Below are 19829 nucleotides of genomic sequence, written 5' to 3'. Positions count from 1 at the left end.
GATGTGGGTTTGAAATGAGAAAGACACAGAGCTGCTGGGGACCTCTTCAGAACTGCAGCCCATCCTTCACGTGCAGGAGGTAAGGGGGCGTCTATCTGTCCCACTCCTTCAGTGTAAGAATTTTAGATTATAAAACTCTGCGGCTTTGCTCTGGTCTAATTGGGAAAATAGCTGAGCAGCATCCAGGCAAACTGGGTCTGGGTCTGACTTGAAGTTCACCCTAGAAATTCAGGTCAGGGCAAGAAACTGCAATTGAAATATAATCACCTCAAAAATAATCACAGGCATTTCAGCAGAAAAGTGTACAATGAGGGCAAATATTCGTGAAAATCACTGCTTGGGTGATGAAGAAAGAAAAATTACTTTTCCAAATGAATGGCTTTCAAAGCTGTCTTTTCTAGGGGGACTTTGGAACAACCCCTCAGCCCTTTAGAGAGCTGGGTTACACGTTTAAAGAAAACTGCAAGCTCTTGGGAAGGCTGCTGAGGTTTGCTACCCGTCCATGTCTGTTCAAGGTGGCCGCGCTGCCCGCTGCAAAGCAGACACACGCTGCCATCTAGTGAGCACGTGCGGCCGGGCCGCGCCGCGCGAGGCGGGCGCCGCGCGCCCAGTGCGCCCGGAAACGCTGCGCTGCAGGTGTCCTCGCCTGTAGCACCCGGGACAGAGACACAGAGCCAAGCTAAAGGCTTTTATTAATAATTTATTGTCAGTAAGAAAGACTGGCTAATGGTAGTTTTCAGTAAAAACCTTTACAAGACCATTGGATCACAAATATACAGACACTATAAAAACTGTGTCAGGGTGGTTTTGGTTCTGAACTGGTATGCAGAGGGTCCTCAACACACTTTCCAGGAAGGGAAAAAAATGTTTACAGTTCTCAAATACAGCAACCCATTTAAGACATTTCCATATAGCTGACCCAGAAAAATATCAGACCTACCCTATGTACAATTGGAATTGTGTAGATAGTTGATTTCTGCTTCATAATGAAATGTCCAACCTTAGTTTTGGAGAGGGAGGAATACATACAGTGATGCCCTGATTATAGTAAGTCAGGGTGCAAGTCTTTAATGGCACACTAACACCACTAATTTCAGTGGAAAACAAATTCACAAAATATCTACAAAAATCTAGTTAAAACTATTAAAATCAAACTGTACATAACATTTACAAAAAGTAGGAGAAAATTATATTTGCATTAGAACTATATAAATATATGCATCATGCAAACATGGAGAAGGTGTATGTGTTTCTTTTAACATAGACAATGTAAGTACAAAAGACATGATGAGAAATGGCACAGCCAATGGAAATGTTGGTGCTCTCCAATTACAGTAGGTCAGCACCTGGAAATAGGCTGATTTAGTGAAAGGAGCTGCATGACCCAGTGCAGCCAGGGCAGTTTAGCATTCGCTGTGGCTGGAGAGGAAAAAAAAAAACCAAAGGAAGGAAATAAGAAAAGCTCTTGAAGGTTGTTCTAGCATTGAGAGAGTTCGTTAAGTCCAGGCACTTTTGTTGCGTGTGAGTGTCAGACTTCCGTATGTTGCTGGGAATCGAGCGGAGGGATTTTCACGTCTTCGAAATGCCCGTCGTCTCCGCTCTCATAGTCACTCATCATGACCTCGGACTCCATCTCGCAGCAGGCTGACACGTCGGAGCAGGACGCCGTGGAGGCGTAGGCGGACACGGAGACGCTGTCGGCGGCGGGCGCCTCCAGCTCCCTGCCGTAGCCCGGCGCGTAGGGAGCAGCGAAAGGTTCTCGGTAGGCGCCGCTCGCGCTCTGCGGCTCCGACATGTCCGCGGGGTAGTGGTGGGGCAGGTACTGGTTGAGGTGGAACCTCTGCCTGCTCCTCGTGGAGGACGCGAGGCTCCCCGCGGCCGGCATGTCTCTGGGCGGCTGGATGGACTCAAACTGGTCGCTGTATTCGGGGGGCAAGGGCGGGAGCTCGTCGGGAGCGGGGAAGTCGTCGGGYGGGGGCGGGAAGTCGCTCTCGATGTCGTAACCGCCGGGGTAATAGTCCGTATCGAGGGCGTTTGGGTCGGTGTAGAGGGGAGCTGCCTCCTCAACCACCTCGTAGTTTGGATACTCCTGGATACCTGGCAGTTGGACGCTTGGCATCCAGTCTGATGTATCCCAGTGATAACCTGAAAGATGATTTTTTTTTAAAAAAAGAAAAGTAGTATTAGCAGCGTGTCCTCTCACCAAGCTGAGCTAAGAAGTCAACACATGTTTTAAGACAAAGCAATCGCCTGTGATTAGGACACGACTTGTTAATTAGGGTGCAATTTGTCCCGGTTCCACAGAGGACATTCCCCACAACACAACTGCACGCCAGGCCATGCGTTAGACACTGCGTCATTCACACTGCAACTCCTGTGGTTTTTCCAGCCATCTCAGCTAGCAGGGGAGGAGCTGTGGGCCACCTATGGCACGTGCTGTGGCAATACCTAACGGTACAGGACTGGCCCTGGGTAGCAAGGATCAGCTTCCCCCACGCAGCTGAACTCTTACACTCAGTTACTGAGTAATTACAGTTAGGGCAACACCAGCTGCCTTTTCTTAAGAATATATGAAACAGCCATGAACCTTACTCCTCCTCCCCCTAAGAAGCAGGGTCTCCTCTGGCAGCTATCTAGAATRTTTAAAGTGATGCTACCACTTAGCTAATGGGCGACATTAACGTCACAAACCACGCTTAGCTCTCCGTAGCTGGCATCTCRCAAGGCTTCCCTACCCAGACCAACTCATTGACTTATTAGTAAAGACATTCCGCATTCAGATACAACAAAGAGCAAAATGGAGCGTAATCATGCATAGATGACAGAACCTGCCTGGTTTTTACAGACTTCCCTAGAGTAAGTCCTTGCTGCTCTACTTGTCACTGAATGGAAGCCTAAGCTTCTCAAAAACACCTTGGTTTTACTTGCTACAAGGAAAATACAGGCGTGGCACAAACAAACAGTAAAGCAGAATCACTGCACACAAATGCACAGCAAACCATTTGTAGTAAGTCTGTGTTAAAACCAAGTATTAGCAGAAATATTTTGGTGATTATCAATGAACCGCATGCAGAAGTCACCTCTTGAATTGCTGAGGTCAGGAACAGCAAAAGATTCTTTAGGTGGCAGAATGAGAAGAAAAAAGAAAGGGAGAAAAATGTTGTAGTTAGGACTCAAACAGGAGAACCGCGGTGAAGACAAACATCCTGTCCCTGACACAGGGGCTGCTTCTGGCTGCCTTTGGCAGCCTGCGGCCTCACTGTGGGCTTTGGCACTGCTGAGGGGGCCCTCCCCTTCTCCTGGGCTCCTTCCTTGTTAGGCTTGAACTGGAGCAGGGAGAGTGACCCCCATTAACGGTGGGGGTGGCGAAACCTCCAGGCCGTAGAGGGCTCAAGTCCCCATTTCAGTGAGTTTCAGGCCTTAGTTCTGTTAAGAAGCTTTGACAGGCCTGGCTCTGGCTGTTCTCTTTGCTTGCAGCCCCTTGGTTTTCTACGGCGGGCTGAACCTAGTAGCRTTTCTGGTGTCTCAGCACTTGGGAAGTGGCTTTAGGAGCCCCAGCTGCCTCAGCAGAGCACCCTGGCTCAGCAGAGCACTGCCCTGTTGTTTGATCAACCTTGCACCTTTCTTGTTTCTCCTTGCAGGGATTTATGGAGACAAGCTCATCCTAATCCCAGCACCTTCTCCTAAGATTTGATGCTCTTATCTATTTTCAGAAGACTGCACAGAGTCAGGGGTGACTCCACTTTTTTCTTTTTTTCTGCTTACCTAGCCAGCCAATAAAAAATCCTGTCCATACTCATGGAAATATCTATCCTTTAGTCTCTACGATTTCAGATTGTTAAAACATCTCTGGTCTCACCTCTAGGGCAGTTTCTTAACCACAAGCCTGCTTGGAAAGCAGAACTATGCATTTTTCTGGGGAAACTGGTCAGCAAAAAGCAGAAGTAACAGGGCAGAGAGGGTAGCCTGGCTTTTTACAGCCTTTTTGCCCAGAAAGGGGCAGCTGTTGGCAGGGCCTCTGCTTGGAGGCGAAGCAGCTCAGCCTAAACCCAGCAGCAGATCCCGCAGCCCCTTGCTCCTTCCCGGCGTGCTCGGAGTTCCCCAACGCCGCGGCCTCATTCCGGGAGCGGGACGGCAGGAGCGAGTCCGGCTGCCGCCCGCTCTGGGATGCACTGGGATCAGCCCAGCCCCAGAGCCCCRGTCTCCTCGGGGAGACGAGAGCAAGAGACCAGCGGCGCCGGGGCCGAGCGACCAGCCCTGCTGCTCACACCAGGACCAGGTTGGGGGGCAAAAAGATACTTTGGGAAGTGCTTCCTGTGCATGGAATAGGCAGCAGCAGTGCAGCGGTACATCCTTAGCCTCTCTGTCCTTTATGTATATTTTGAAACAGCTAAAATAGTTGCATATAGTTATCTTACAGAGATTCTAAAGCACTGAACAAAGCTTTTAATTTTGTCTGAAGAGCTGCCTCAGTCATTTGTCAACTTCAGAAAATTGCATAAGTTATTGGATATTTCTCAAAAAGGCCAAATTAAAAGACTTAAAGTACTGTACATTATGGTTTTCTGGCAACAAGGACTAGGGGCTGCATATATATATATATATATTTCATGTAATCAGAAGTCTTTGCATTTGTCTGCTCCTACTTTTATGTCTACAAACATTATAGAGGATGTATTTCAAACTGCAAACCAAAGAGAATCCACAGCTACTATAAGCACCGTTACGTTCTTAACGCGACTTTAAGTAGGACTTAGTTTTAACAAAGTCAGTTTTCTTCCTCTTACTTAAGAAATGCAGAAAAGCAGGGCCTGAGGAGCTTATGTGAATGTTTTCTGAATAGTTGTATTCTTTTTATGCACATATTCTCTTTAAGCAATTTTTAAATTTTAAATCACACTTTGAAACCTGAGGTAGATGTCACAGAGCACACAAAATATGAATATACATACAGGTTAAATATATACTTCAGTAAAATTTATCAGAAAGTCTACACAAATAACCCTTTATAACTCCCACCTTCTATGACTACATTACTAGAAGACAAATGATCATTATTCTGCCAGAGCAGTAAATAAAGATGAAAACATGTAGATACCTTCTTTTTCCACCGAGTCAACAACAGCATTGACAAGGTGTATTACAGTCACTATGGAAGCTTGTAAAAGGTATAAAAGGAGCATGTTAAAAAAACTTATCGTTAGTATCACTTCAAACAGCATATATAAGCACACAAAACTATTGCAGATTGCAGTTCAATACTATTTTACAAAGCAAGATCATCTGTGTATATACATAGGTACTTCCTATCTAGAAAGCAATTGTATAAAATAAGTAAAATGCATCTCTCCCTGACTTCATGATAGAATTGCAAAGCAGTCCTGATCACTGCTCCTGAAACAAAGGAAGCCCAAGCACAGATGGGCTTGAGTTTATGGGGGTTTGTGCAAGGGGGCCTCCCCGTGCGGCTCGCCGCGGCTGCAGCTCGACAGCAAGGGACTCTGTTCTTCTAAAGGCCAGGGGAGCTGTGGGGCACCTCATCAGGCTGCCCTCTTTCACCTGCTAGTTGTTTTAATCAATGAAAAAACAGGGGAAGAAACTTTCACCAAAGCACAACTAAAATACTATGAAAAGTAYATGCTAAAAATAGGTGTGAATTTTACTGACTTACTCAACAAGTTATGAATGATGGCACGCTAAATTGAGGTTGCAGTACTGTTATTTAAAAGCAACCCAAATTAATGTACTTTTTGTATGTTCTCTGCTTCCCAACATACTTCAGGAAGGGAGAAGGATTTACTTTTATAGGATAAGGTAAGAACAAGCAATTTGCATGGTTAAGGGGTAAAATTTTAAATTAAAAACTTCAGAATCTACCAAAACGAGGGATGGAAAGGAGGAAGGAACTGTCGCTGATGCTACAGTTGTTTTCTAGGATGTTATATTACAGAATCATCTAGGGAAACAGCAGCTAAGTATCATGTACTCTGTTGCAGGAGTGGTGATCAGAAAGGCAGGAAGGGAAAGCAGCGCCTCAGGGAGGAACTTCCACTGAAGCCCCTGGAAAGCTGCACATGCCRTAAGGATAGAATTCCATGTCAGGACCATCAGCCTCCCAGTCATGTCACTGACTTCTTCATTAACTTGAYGTAGTGCTTTAGTATATTAACTTTGGTGTCTGTTTTTCTGCATCACCTCTCCCCGTTTTATGATCAGTACATGACAAGAAATAACAATAAGGGTATATGAGGTATACGGGGTGGAGAGGAGACAACATGTACCGCACAACACTTAGTACCACAGGAAAATAAAAGTTGAGAGTTGACATCAAGTCTATTGATAAAATGACAAGAATTATAAGCAACCATTTTACTTTCACCAATCATTAACACAGGCATTTCTTTTCATGCTATTAAAGAACGAACCACCGTGCTTTGGTGAGAAGCAGAACGTTCTTTATTTCTAAACTACAGGAATTTCAAATCCTTTTTACCATATACAGGCAAAAGTGGCAATTGGAATAGTGTCAAAGCACCTTAGTGGATTAAATTGCAAGGCAACTGTAACTCTGTCCAATTAGTCTTAATATCCAAAAAGTTTCTGAGTCAAGTAGATGCATATCAACCATAAAAGCATCTGTCATCACAATGGAAAAATGAAAACCTTCCAATTTATGAAAAGAATCAGGTAAATAAGGATGCTGAATGGATTTTGATGGACCAGGATCATCATCAAAATGTTTAGATTCCTATTTTTACATTGGCTTTTTTGCAGTGTATGAAATGCTGTATGAATTCATCTTAATCATGGTGAAAGCCAAATATACTGTTCTAMTAAAATAGAATTCCTTTTTGTGCAACTTCCTTCATTACCCACGTAATCAAACTTACAAGCAGTCCCTTAAACTCTGCTCTCACTCAGAACTGATCTGATCCATATGGGAGCTGAGGTCGCAGCGAGGGAGAAAAGAAAGGAAACAAATGAAACGGTAACACCAGAAAGCCCTACTGACAGCTCAAAGTCAAACTCAAGTTATATTTGTGCAGAGGCTAGTTATTTTAAATTGACTGTATTCCTCCATAAGTTGATAACTACTGGTAACCTGTAAGAACATTCTGACTCTGAACATACTTTTGAACAACTACACACGCTTTGTGCTGCACTTTCATTGTTAAAATTCTAACAGAAAAGTGAAGACATGTAATTGTAAAGGCAGAGCAATTAACTTGAGGTAGAAGACAGGCAAAACACTTACTTAAGAAAGTAATAGATTTTGGTATTATGTAAGTAAATGCATATATATATTAAATAAGCTATTATTAATATATATTGATAGAAGTAATACATCAATATATTAATAACATATTATTTAATATATACTTGATTTATGTAACAGCTATTGATATCAATGATGCATAGATAGATGCAAATACAGCAGGTGTGACCATCTGAATGCAAGCAGGGGCCCGAGGAGCTCTGCTTTACCTACCGTTGTCATCACACGATTCCGACTGGAAGGAGCTGAGGGACTGCACCTCCGAGAGGCTCTCGCGAGCGCTGTAAGGATGCGAGGTCTTTTCGTCCAGAGGCTTTTTTGAAAGGCAGGGATCRAGATCTACTACTTTAGCTGAAAGAAAGAAAACAGCAAGTGTCAAGTGGACCAATTAATCGACTCTAGGTTTAAGAGCCAATAAACCCCCAAATCTACATTCTGACAAAATTTTCTGAGCATGAGGCCTGATCAGACTCAAAAACCTTTTAACCCTCTAAGGTCTTTTTTGACCTAACAGACAGACTTTGAACTCAGCCTGGAATTATACCACATGTATACACTGTTAATAGGGAGAAAACAGCATAAAAACATTTCTTACTGTCATAGTCGAAATCCCAGCTGGGCTTCTGTATTGAATCGCTGTCAGAAGGCGAGTTGGAGGGGGGTGGAGGTGGCAGGTTTGGTGCCACACTGCAAACAGCGACAGCTTTTCGATGCCCATGCACCGAGTCTGGGTTAAAAGTACTAAAYTCTGGGTGCTCAGGGATGGCAGAGCCCTCAAAGGAATTCCTGTCCAGATTGTTCCTGGAGTCACTTGGGATGCTCGGAGTGTAGGAAATGGGACGGACAGGAACCTGCGGTGGGACGTCAGAATAAATGTTCTTATTCAGTTTTGAATCAAAATAAGGTCTTTGCAGGAAAGCTGTTGTAGCTCCCAGTTGCTTGTCTTCAGGCTCTGGCTGCTGTTTCTTCCTTCTATTAATGACTTTGCGGCAAATAACAAAAATCCCAACTAACAGGAGTATTCCTGCGACGAACACGATAATTCCAATTACTTCAGCTAAGCTAATGTTCCAGGATGTTGAAACGTATTTGTTCAGAACAATGTCCGTACAGTGTTTCCCTCCAAAGCCGTGGCTGCAGTTGCAGTGATAGGAGCCGTACGTGTTCTCGCAGAGGGCGCCGTTAAGACAYGGGTTTTCCACGCACTCATCCACGTCGGCCAAGCACCTGCCGGGAGCAGAGCAGAGCAYGGCTGGTTAGCAAGCAGCAGTGGGCACTACTGTTCTTAGCAGTCCTAAATAGTTGGTTTTTAATATGCTGTGCTGTACGTTACTAGGCAATTTGCTCTTTATCGACACGTCAGATTCCTAATGTTAAATAATGCTGTTGAAAATTCACCATCTCTGTGTACCACTACCCACCTTTCTCCACGGAAGCCTGCTTCACACTCGCAAACAGGCCCATCCAAACTGTCAATACACTTGCCACTGTTTTTACAAGGATTGTCTTTGCAATAGGGACCCAGCTGGCATCTGCAAAGGTTTTAAAAAAAGAAAAAAGATAAATCAGCCATGACCTTACTGTAAGTACGTAGTACAGGGTTCAAGGTGATAATGTTATCGCCTCAGAGCATTCCGGTAGGTACATTCAAAGTTCCAAAGCAGGAAACAGGAAAAAGTAACACAGGGGAAGCGTTACGCTTCGAGACCAGGCTCCGAGGTGCTGGTTTGTCCACGGAGCAACACTTACCTTTGGCCTGTGTACTGTCCCCGGCACTGGCAGATAAAATCGTCACTGACGGGGATGCAGGTCCCACCGTAAAGGCAGGGGTTGGAAGCACATGGGTTGACACTTACATCACAGTGAGTTCCCATAAACAGAGGAGGACACTTGCAGTAGTAACCTGAAATCAAACACACTCTTTTGAAAGRCCTGCATGGCTTTACTGGTTGAAAACAAAACAAACAGAAATAAAAACAAGGGAAATAAACAAACAAAAACAATTCCTACACTTCTCCCTGCCCACCTACCAGTTTAAAGAGAGGGAGGTTGGGTAGAAATAGATACATCTCATTAAAAGACAAAGGAAGAAAAGCTTTACGTGTGATCAAAGCATAACTTCCATTTTTTTCACAAAGCTCAAGCTTGKCAGAATGTTTTCATAATTTTTGTTGAAAGACATTAAGCAGTCTTCAGTGAGAACACTAAGGGAATGGTCTGCAGGTGCTAAGACCAAAGAATTAATTTCTGTTTTTTTTTTTTCATTCTTTCTTTTTCTCCTGACATGCACTGTCTGCTCCAGAGCCCACAGAGCTGAGCCTGGAGAGCAGGCATGCACAGTCCTGCTTCATAACCAGCCTCCCCACTCTCTGGAAACGGAAAGCTTATTCACAGCACGGTTTTGTCCCTCCAGGGCAAGTAAGTTGGAAAGCAGCTTAGAAAATGAACAGAACGCAGCAGAGCTTACCTCCATTTGACAGTGCATTGCAGATGCCTCCGTTCTGACACGGGCTGCTTGAGCAACCTTCTGTGGTGGTCAGCAAGCACCCGGGAGCCACGTCTACGGACTCTTCCATGTGYGCGTAATTCCGCGGCTTGCTGTTCAGAGGCAGCTCTTGCCCATTGAGCACAATAGAGTCCATACATCCTCTGAAACCATTGGAAACCTGAGGGCTCCTGCCGTGCCTCGTGCCTTGCTGCCGAATGTGGCCCCCAAAGAACACGTGATTGTCGAGGTTCAGCGTGCGCAGCGTCCCCGGCGCGGTGCCCGATGCCGTGTGCACCCTATCCAGGACAAGCCGTGCGTAGTTCCCGTCCACTTCAAGGGAAACCGAATGCCACTGGCCATCGTTAACCGGGATGCTCTGAACGGAGACGATCCCGGGCCCGCTGCCACAGTCAAATTTATACTGCAGCCTTCCATGGTGAATCTGCAGAGGAAACCATCACCATCATCAGCTGGACCACATGCTTAGGAGAGTCCCTGTGAAAATCCCCAAACTATGCAATACTGCAAAAGTTTTGTCTGCCAGGGGTGTTCATAAAGAGCAGTTTACTAATATTATATTGCAAACACTTCAAGTCAAGTCAGTATTTAGAACTGCTTTTTAATTAAAGGAAACAAATTCTTTTCACACATTAAAAAGTTCWGTAGAAGTTTGCCACCTTGGTGCATAACAAACTACTTCAAAGGCAATTCTCAGTTAAAAGAGGTCTACCAAAATAGTATGATTAAATCTTTTAAATTGGCATTCGAAATAATGAGGTTGGTGGTAACAATAAGACGGGGGGAGCGCTGTGAAGGGGAAGACCTTAGTGTACCTCCAGGATGCTGTAGTCCGTGCCTCGGGCGTACATAACCACGGCGTGAGCGGAGTACGTGCGAAGCCGCATCGTGAGCTTCATCTCCTCCTTGTTCTCGCTTTCCAGGAGGCGGTATTTCACGTAGCTGCTCCCAGTAAATGTCACAGCAGATCCAGCTGGTGCTTAAGATAACAGAGAAGCATGAAGATTAACACGGGGCTAGAACCAAAATAATCTTCAGAGAGCAGTAGGGTTTTATGCAGAGAGCTTCAGAGTTAAATTTCTCACCGGGACACTGTCCAGTTTTGCTGTCATGGCAAACACAGGAGTATTTTCCTTCCTTCGGATCTCCTAGACATTCAGTGCCTTCAGGGCAGGGGTTTCCTTCGCACATGCTGTTCACCAGAGGGCATCTCCCTTCTGTAAAATGAAATGTGTTATTTCTCTTCTGTGGGCAGTCATGGTGTTTTGTGGAGGGGGACACTTAAGTACAGTAGCTAAATCAAAAAAAAAAAAAAAATCTTGGGTTGCACCAAACCAAATTATAGTCCTAAGTATCAGACAAAAAAAAAAGGGAACTGATGGTGACTGAAAATGACTAGCAAAAAACCAGACTAGAAGAATGGAGTAGATAGTCACTGATGGCCACAATTATCTGCAGTGGGAACATGCCTGAACAATTGGACTGGGACAATCTGGAAACTGCTGCTGTGCTTTAAGCTTTGCCATCACCGTCATTTGCCCTAAAAACAAGAAAAAATATCCAAGTAGATATTAGACATGGGCAAAGAGGATCAGGGACAGGAGGAGATGAATCTGTGTTTGACACAGAAAAGGAACTGGCTTTAAAAATTTACTTAAGAGTTGATAACTTCACCACTAATGTTAATGTTACTTTATGATAAAAAACAAGTATTTTCCTAAGAACCAAAGACCAAGTAATCATCTGTATACTTCTGCATATTTCAGTGAGTGGTCATTTCCCAGCTCAAGGTGTCATTCCCTGCCCRGGGTGAAGGCCACATGCAAAATTCCCCTAGGCAGAAGCCAGGAAACATTCGGGTGCTTTGTTACAGCTTTCTGCATGGAGGACTGGAAATGACTGACAACACTCAACAGACAACCAAAAGGAACTTACTTCATGAARTGGAAAAAGAAAGCGTAATAACTATAAAGCAATCCTCTTCCATAAACTTATTTTGGGTAAATTCTTAAAAGGAGGCCATAAGAACTGTTCCTTACTCCAAATAGAGCAAGGCAAATGTGGAGGGCTGGGTACAGAACATTCTTCAATTTTGTCCTGTAACATTTGATTTTCCACAGCTGTGAAGACCAGGACATACTTCTGAAGGGCCCTGCTCTCCTTACCTTTGCAGAGACAAACTGCTGTTCTGTGATGACGTGGAGTGACAAAACTCAGGCGGGCTGTGCTGTGAGTTGACATGATGTTCTCATCTACTGTTACTTTTTCTTCACAAAATTTCAAAGGGCAGTTTAGGCCTGCACAAAGCTTATGGAAAACATCAATTATCCGGACGCCCAAGATCTCCTCCAGGTCAGCCACAGAAGAGTTTATCTTGTGGAGCAAAATTCTCATAGGGTGCTGAGAGCTGCCAGATCTTTCAATGTTCAGGAGGACGTCAAGGTTGGAAGGCGGATCAGAAGGCTGCAGACTAACAATCTGGATGTCGTTTCTCCTCACACCCAGTACGTTTCTCAAAGCCCGCTGGAAATTGCGCCAGTAATCACCAATGAATTCTTCAGGGGCAAGGTTTGCAAAGCGTATTGCAATGCTGTGGTTTAGCAAATCCTGCGTTATTTGTCTGATATGCACCGTAATATCAGCTGAGGTTGTAAATTTTCCATCCGTAACAGTGACATTTAGGAGGTATTGTCCTACATCCAACTTTTTGTGCGCTATTAGCTTGCCACCAGTACTGGAAACAGAGAACAGGGATTCCATTTTGGGGTCCAGACTGTAGGTCAAGGTATCATAAACATCCTGATCAGTCGCATGAACTTTTCCAATGACACCACCAGAATATTCTTCCCCAAAGGCTGTAATAAAGATTTCGAGTGGTAGAATTGCTGGAGAATAAATGCTTTCCTCAATGACTCTAATGTCAACGTAAGTCAAAGATGACAACTGTGGTTTTCCATTGTCTGCCACCTGATGGAAGATGAGGATAATGTTAAATATTTATTTTATCTCATCAAATTCTACTGCAGGTATTTGTATTGCATGCAGCATTGTATGCAGTAGTACTGTGTATTTCTTCTAAATAAAGAAAAAACTACTTTATAAAAGGTCATAAATACAGGTCCTAAGGGCGTTAATATTGGAAATTTAGAAACCTTGCATAGGTGCACACACCCAGACAGACAAGTTTGCTCTTCTTCCAGGTATTAATGGGTACCGTGTTCCCAATGCCTGGAAAYGCAAGGCAGCCTACTAATGCTTCCAGCAAATGCAGCAAAAAAAGCACAGTAGCTGACTTCAGACAGCAGAGGGTGCTTGAAGCTTTTTTAAATTTCAAGCATAGAAACACATTATAAAGTCAGTGACTCATGCCCTAGAAATCTGCGCCATGCGCCACCATARTCATTAGGAGATGGCCTGTTAAAGACAATTTAAAATGTGGTATGCCARACTACTTCAAAAAGAACGCCGTCCATGTAGAAAGTTGCAATTAATTATTCTMTCTTTCATGATTTGTGATCATGGAGAGAGAAAAACAACCCCGGCCCCAACCCAACCTGCAATGGTATTTGCTTCAGACAATTAAAGTAATTATCTTGGACAGAATCAGCCCATCTACTTCAATTTCAAAGCCTTTCTAACTGCTTGTCCYCTCTCCTCCACCCTTCCTTGACAAAAGGGCTCCCTGTCATATGCAGAGAGGACAGCAGCAGCAGAGACAGGCTTCCCTCCTCCTCCTGCCACTTTCTTGCTTTCTTTCGACTTCTCAGTGCCTGACTCCCCTCCAGCTCTCCCAGCAGAGCTCTTGCCCATGTCCCTATTCACCGTGAGCCTAGAAGAAAGGGGAACGGGTGTGGGGCGACAAGAGGGGATGCAGGACTGAAAAGGGAGAAGATACCCGACACTGTTCAAAAGATTTTATGACTTTACTAAAGCTGCAGGTAGCCTGTGCGCTCACAGGTCTATAAAGAAAAGCTCCTTTGAGTTTTCACAGAAATCCAAACAAAAGAGACAGCTCCCAGCATGTGATTATCTGTGGATGTGCATAAGCGTAGCTTTCTTAGAAAGGTAACATGTCTCATGGTGTTRCATGGGTTTACTTAGGGCAAAAGACAGGCATGGTTGGAAATCTGACCTCTAGTAGCCCAGACGGCAGACAGAGTGAGCTCCAGTTTGCAAAGGTTTGTTTTGCCTGGATTTCTGTCTGGAAACAAGGCAGGGAATGTAGCTACAGAAAAAATGCCCAAGAAAAACACGGGCATGACTGAAACAAACAGGAAGAGAAGGGGTAACAAATGGACAACAAGCAGGAAAAAAGAACAGCAGGAGAAACTATTTTTCAACAGTGGAGATACTTAGAAGTCTGCCGTGATGTTAAACTAGACACTCAGGAGAGCAGCACAAAAGGCTGCATGACTCATGGGCCAGGATTCTGCACACTAATGCTGGAGACGTTTGTTATGGGATCATCTATTCCCTTACAGAGAAAGGCAGGCTGAAAACGAGAGCGGGTGGCGTGCACATGTAGGTGGCTTTTGAGAAAAAAATCCTTATTTCCCCTAAAAAGATAAAAGTAAAGGAAAGGAAAGGAAAGATTCATGCTCTGCTGCCCAGGAGGTGAGGTGAAAGCTGGGAGGGTCTAGCAGCTCTGCTGGTGAATGGCAGTGACAAAAACAATCACAAAAACTCCCTATATCACGAGATCAGCCATGACTGTTGGCCACTAACTTGTGTGGTGCAAGAAAAAGCTGCAGAAACAAAAATATTGTAAACATTAAAAGATGTTTTCCTATAACATCTAGAAACTTTTTTTTTTTTAGGTGAAGCAGAAAAGAATATTGTTCTAAAGAAAACAGGTACCTATTTCCTATTTTTAAAGTATTTCATTGAAACCGAAGTCTTGTGATACGGAAATGTTAGTTTTAGTCTCAGATGCCTTCCTATTCTGTATGTTGCTTTTCCGAGCCAGGAGAGCAGGAAACTAGAGCACTGTGACTACTTTAAAAAGCTATCATAATAAATGATGACAAGTGACAATTAAGACAGTGACATATTGCCAGAATCTAGGCAGGGAACTTGTAAATCAAAGGATTAGACAGGCAAAAAAAATATTGGGTATGGTTGGTAAAGTGCACACACACACACAAAGCATGACAGTGATGTGTTCACTTTGATGAAATGTGTGACCTCCGAGAAGCTCTTATTCAGAGTGAGTAAACTTGTTTGAAGATGCATGTTCAGCTACTGGGTGCCACAACCATCAACACCTCCCACCATCATCCCTTTGCATCCCCTAGGAAAAAGCACTTCACAAGAGGAGAGAGCTGAAGTGATCACAGGGCAGGGAAGGGCCAGGGTGCAGCTAACTCATGATGGACGACACAGACATCATCACAGTTCACCCGAACAGGAGTCATTTGACTACGTGCATTCAAAGGAACATGTGCTAGAAGCAAAGTACAGAGAAATCGGTTACTGTTTTGAGGAAATATAAAACAAAACAGATCAGTCTTGTGTTATACTAGTTGCACATAAACATTTTAGSAAAAATAGTCCCTGATTTTCCTCCCTAAATGAACAGGTGACTTTAAAGAATCAGTACCTAGAGTCTGGCAAGCCTACGATGCCAGTGCTGCAAAGCCCAGCTCTGCTGGCTGGGCCTCCTGCAGGCCATGAGGGCCAGTAGAAACAGCACTTAGGCACCTGGAAGGTTAATCTGTCCCACACCTAATTAGATCATCAGTGGGAAGAAAATAGCTAGCAGGAGGATGATTTATTCCTCTGCCTCCTTTTTAATCGTAATTCTTAAACCTTACACTACACTTAGAGGGAGCTTTCATCTATGCTGTTCTTATCCTGCTGTCCCCTCATATCAGATTTCCGTGACTCAGAACAGTAAATCACAGCATGTGTGCGTGAGGTGTGGGGGGYGTCCTGCCACAAAGAAAAGAGAGACTTCATGTAAATGACAAACGCAGACAGAATTCCGTATATACTGGCACAGACAGCGTTGCTCTAAAACTCTGTATGTGCATACTCAGAAGTTGTTTGCGATACTAAGAGAACCATTTGGAGATTGAGAGAGAAATTCTTGTAAATCCTCGTAAAAATGAAGGTAACTTTATATACATGATCTGRAAGCAACATTTAAGAATTAAGGCCAGCTATTTTTAGCCTTCCCATCTTAAGCCCACTATTCAGAACCACTTATATTTATATATAATTTAAAAAGAATAAAACAACCACAACAATAGTTTGAACTTTTCTTAGGATAAGGTAAAAAATATTTTTACATTTTATTTATATATATTTTTAAGAGACCTCAGGTATGCACTCTCTAGTAAGACTGATTTTGCGACATGGTCTATTCTGCACAAGAATGACACGTGTAGACATGTAAGAGCCTCCTGGGGTTATTTGGGAGTTCTATGCTGTGTTTTCCATYGCAAAATCTAAGCCACACGGGTAATGCACTGTCTGACAGAATCAGACATGAAAGTTCCACWGACATTGGTTTTTCCCAAATACAAAAAGAAATAAATTTTCAGATGCTGTGAAAAAGGAGGTTGTGCTACAGAAAAGTATTTCAATACTGCCTTGCTGTTCAACTTTTAATACCTGTTTTTCTGCTGCATCAGTGTAGACCAGCTTATAGCTTCAAGGGTCAGTGCAATAGTAGAAAAAAATGGGAAGTTTACAGCCAACAGAAGTGGRCTCAGGGGACCTGGAGCCACACTGGCTTTTCCAGGTAGATGGTAGAGCGTAGCAAATGCATAGTCTGAAAAATACACCGTGCATGACAAGCGAAGGGCTCATCAAGAACACTCAGCCTGTTAACATTTTACTTACAACTCATCCTTACAACAAGTTAAATCAAGCTCACTTTTACATCTGTGCACATTTCCATCTAAGCCAGTGGGCTTTGCCTTTGCGGATGTCAGCACAAAGAACATGCCTCAAATCACTACTTGGAACATCAGGATCTGGCAACGCATCGACAAGGGCTTATCCTCCAAGTAACAAGGAACGGCAGGGAACCTGTTAGGAGTGCTTGGGAAAGTCACCTAGTACTTATGCTAACAGCATTAACCCGCTAGAGGAAGGGTGTCCCACCTTCACGTGAAGCAAGTAGTGCTCCCTCACTCTGCGATTCAGGGCTGCCGCAGTTGTCAGCACTCCCTGATGGCTGATCTGGAAGGTGCCCTCTTCATTTCCACTCAGGATGGTGAAGAGAAAAGGAGGGCCGTTGTGAGAAGAATCCTTGTCCGTCACCACCAGCTGCAGCACGCTGAACCCAATAGGCTTGTTTTCCTGTAAATGCATAATATGATTGCAGTGGTTTTGTTATAATTAGAGATAGAGCTTGATGATGATTTCTTTTTTACCACAGGAAAAAAATACTAAAATTAAATCACCATCAAACCAGTTAACCGGTGTAAGTAAAATCCTAATGACAATACTGTTTTAAGGAAAATGCTAATCTGTGTGAATAATGATGGAAACAGTAAAAGGCAGTATTTCTTTAAGCTTTCTCTTACATTTTTCTAAAGTAGTTCAGCCTTAAAACTTTTTATTTTTCACCAATGGTCTGAAATAAGGTTACAGCAGATTCATTACTGAGTCATCACAGCTTTCAAATTTAACTAAGATACTTATTAAGAATAATCCATTGCCTTTGTTGGGAGGACTAGAAAAACACACTCCTCCATCTGCCTCCCACACCCTTAATTAGTGTTCTGACTACAGCCACAGTCTGGTTAAGACATGAAAGGCAGATTTTAAAATTTATTTCACAAAACCTCTTCAAGTCTGCATTCTGTGGATGCCAGAGGTTTCACAGCCACTTGATACACATAGGTTATCATGCATTTGATACACACACATTCCCCTAACACGCAATGTTTTTTCCTAGAACGTTTGTGTTACACTGCATTGACGTTTTTTATCATTTTAAAATGTTATTATGAATTATAATAAAAGACTATCCTTTCACAGTTGCAGAGACTGCCAATAATAAGCATACTCTGTTCTTGGGGAAGTACGCAGGTAAACTTCTACAAAGTTAATGCTCAGGTCCTGCAGCTGAAGTCAGAATGCAGCAATATGAAACACTATCCTCCTGCTTCTGCTGCTTCTGGTACCAGAGGAGGCCAATGTGAATCAAAGCCTGAACTATGTGCAGAATACTTGCATCGCAGYAGGAGGCAGGTAAAGCATCTTCTCTAAGCAGAACTCTATGGTTAACAGAACAGCCAGACTATCAAGTATTTTAACCTAGCTGCATGATGTTAAGGACGTTATAAACACAAATGCAATGCATATACACACACACAAACCACATCCAGAAAAGGAACAGACACTCCTTGCAACCRCAGTTTCTAAATAGACTGCACAGTATGGAATCTGTAACTCTCAGCATTAACTCAGAGAAACAGTYTCACTGACAATCTTGAGTAATTAAAAAGAAGTAAAGCAAAATAAAGTGGAAGCAATGAAGGCTTTTCACCATTTGTCTACTTTTTCAAGTCAAATTTAACACTCAAGTAATATTAATTTGATTACTAAAACTTTAACATCTATATTTAAGTTTACCTGGATGATGACACTATAGTTTCCCTTAGAGAATACTGGTGGATTGTCATTTACATCAGAAACATCAATATTAACTGTAGTCGTGTTAAGTCTGGGTGGGTTTCCATTATCTGAAGCTTGAACTGTCAAGGTGTAGCCTGAAATCTGCAAATAAACAAATAAATAATACAATCCACAGATTCACTCTGGAACAAAGAAACAGYAACAAACTTAGCTTTTCTTTTGAGAAAGAAAGATTTTTGTGCAAATCTCCAGTAAGGCTTAAGTTCATAAACGTATATATCTCCAAGTATGACCCCCCCACACCCTCAACACTGCCATAAATAGTTGCTTTCACTTTGTTGGGGAATATTTGAAACAATACTTTACAAATATGACCCCCAAAAATGTGTAAGCTTTTAATTACTTATAACTAGATTAATCCCAACTGCTCATAAAGTATCCCAAACTTACTTTTTCTCTGTCCAAAAGTTTAGTCACTTTTATTTCACCACTGGTACGGTCAATTGTAAAAGGATTTCCCTGATTGCCATCTATAATTGAGTAGTGAATGTGGTTGTTTGAAGGTCCATCGGCATCATCCGCCATAACCTACGGGACATTACAGGCTCATTTAAAACAGGTCTAGACAGACACTCTTAATGTTGCTAATAAAGGCATCCTGAAAACAAGCACAGCTGTTTCAGACCCGGTAAAATTACAGAGTTCTCAGGAGGAACATCATAATATTCGCCACCTAACTCATTTCCTGAATTCCTTCTGAAAATGAAGTCATGTTCTCGTGAGCTGAATACACACCACGCCATACTGCGCGCTTGCCCAAAGCGCATCGTGTCTCTGGTTCTGAAACTTTTCCAGTTCACTTGGTGGTAAATTTATCCACACATTTATGCATGTCTTCAAATTAATACTTATTCCTCCATGACTGAAAGAATGATAGCTATAACAGAGTATTTCAAGGGAAAAGCTGATGAGAATACCTACCGTAATGACTGACTGTTCAAGGATAGCATCTTCGCTGATTACTGCAGTGTAAGTGTCTTGGCTAAACACAGGAGTGTTGTCATTGATATCTGTTACATTAATATTCACGGTTACCACATCACTTAATGAAGGTGTTCCTCCATCTGTGGCTTCTACTGTCAAGTAATACTCATGGGAAACTTCATAATCCAGGTTCTCAATGATAAAAATGGCTCCTAAAAGGGGAAAAATGGTAACAGAATTAGAGATTGTGTGTGTAGTAGAACATATTACAGGTTTTCAGTTTGACTGATAAATAAGCAGCTTCTTCAGGACTTGATTTATCACTGTAAAGGCAGAACTAAACCATGATATAATCAGGCTTTACACTTCAGAATAAAAGGTTTAGAAGTTCCCACCATTACCACACAAGATTCACACCTTAAAACTACCTGGCTCTTTTTCATTAATAAAGAAGAAAAATTAAAAAAAAAA

The 19829-nt window shown here is 42.9% G+C and overlaps 1 protein-coding gene across 3 annotated transcripts in view; it reads right to left on the bottom strand.

The window, feature by feature from the left end:
* Positions 1–757: 757 nt before the first annotated feature.
* FAT1 (FAT atypical cadherin 1) overlaps positions 758–19829 on the bottom strand; it is a 92676-nt gene continuing 73604 nt past the window's right edge. For 2 of the 3 annotated variants that reach the window (XM_026033562.1, XM_026033561.1), the window contains 15 exons: positions 19356–19570; positions 18825–18962; positions 18372–18515; positions 16893–17090; positions 11948–12749; positions 10868–10999; positions 10598–10761; positions 9744–10206; positions 9026–9179; positions 8698–8808; positions 7872–8503; positions 7490–7627; positions 5099–5158; positions 3081–3116; positions 758–2145 (listed from right to left, as the gene is read on the bottom strand). In XM_026033562.1, the coding sequence (XP_025889347.1) occupies positions 1529–2145; positions 3081–3116; positions 5099–5158; positions 7490–7627; positions 7872–8503; positions 8698–8808; positions 9026–9179; positions 9744–10206; positions 10598–10761; positions 10868–10999; positions 11948–12749; positions 16893–17090; positions 18372–18515; positions 18825–18962; positions 19356–19570 (4004 nt within the window). In that variant the 3' untranslated portion in view covers positions 758–1528. The remainder of the gene's footprint in view (positions 2146–3080; positions 3117–5098; positions 5159–7489; positions 7628–7871; positions 8504–8697; positions 8809–9025; positions 9180–9743; positions 10207–10597; positions 10762–10867; positions 11000–11947; positions 12750–16892; positions 17091–18371; positions 18516–18824; positions 18963–19355; positions 19571–19829) is intronic. The other variant, XM_026033563.1, reaches the window with a different exon arrangement.

The sequence above is a fragment of the Nothoprocta perdicaria genome, unplaced genomic scaffold, assembly GCF_003342845.1.
Source record: "Nothoprocta perdicaria isolate Ctin4 unplaced genomic scaffold, notPer1 scaffold_13, whole genome shotgun sequence".
Classification (NCBI taxonomy): Eukaryota; Metazoa; Chordata; class Aves; order Tinamiformes; family Tinamidae; genus Nothoprocta; species Nothoprocta perdicaria.
This window is presented reverse-complemented; position numbering and strand designations above follow the sequence as displayed.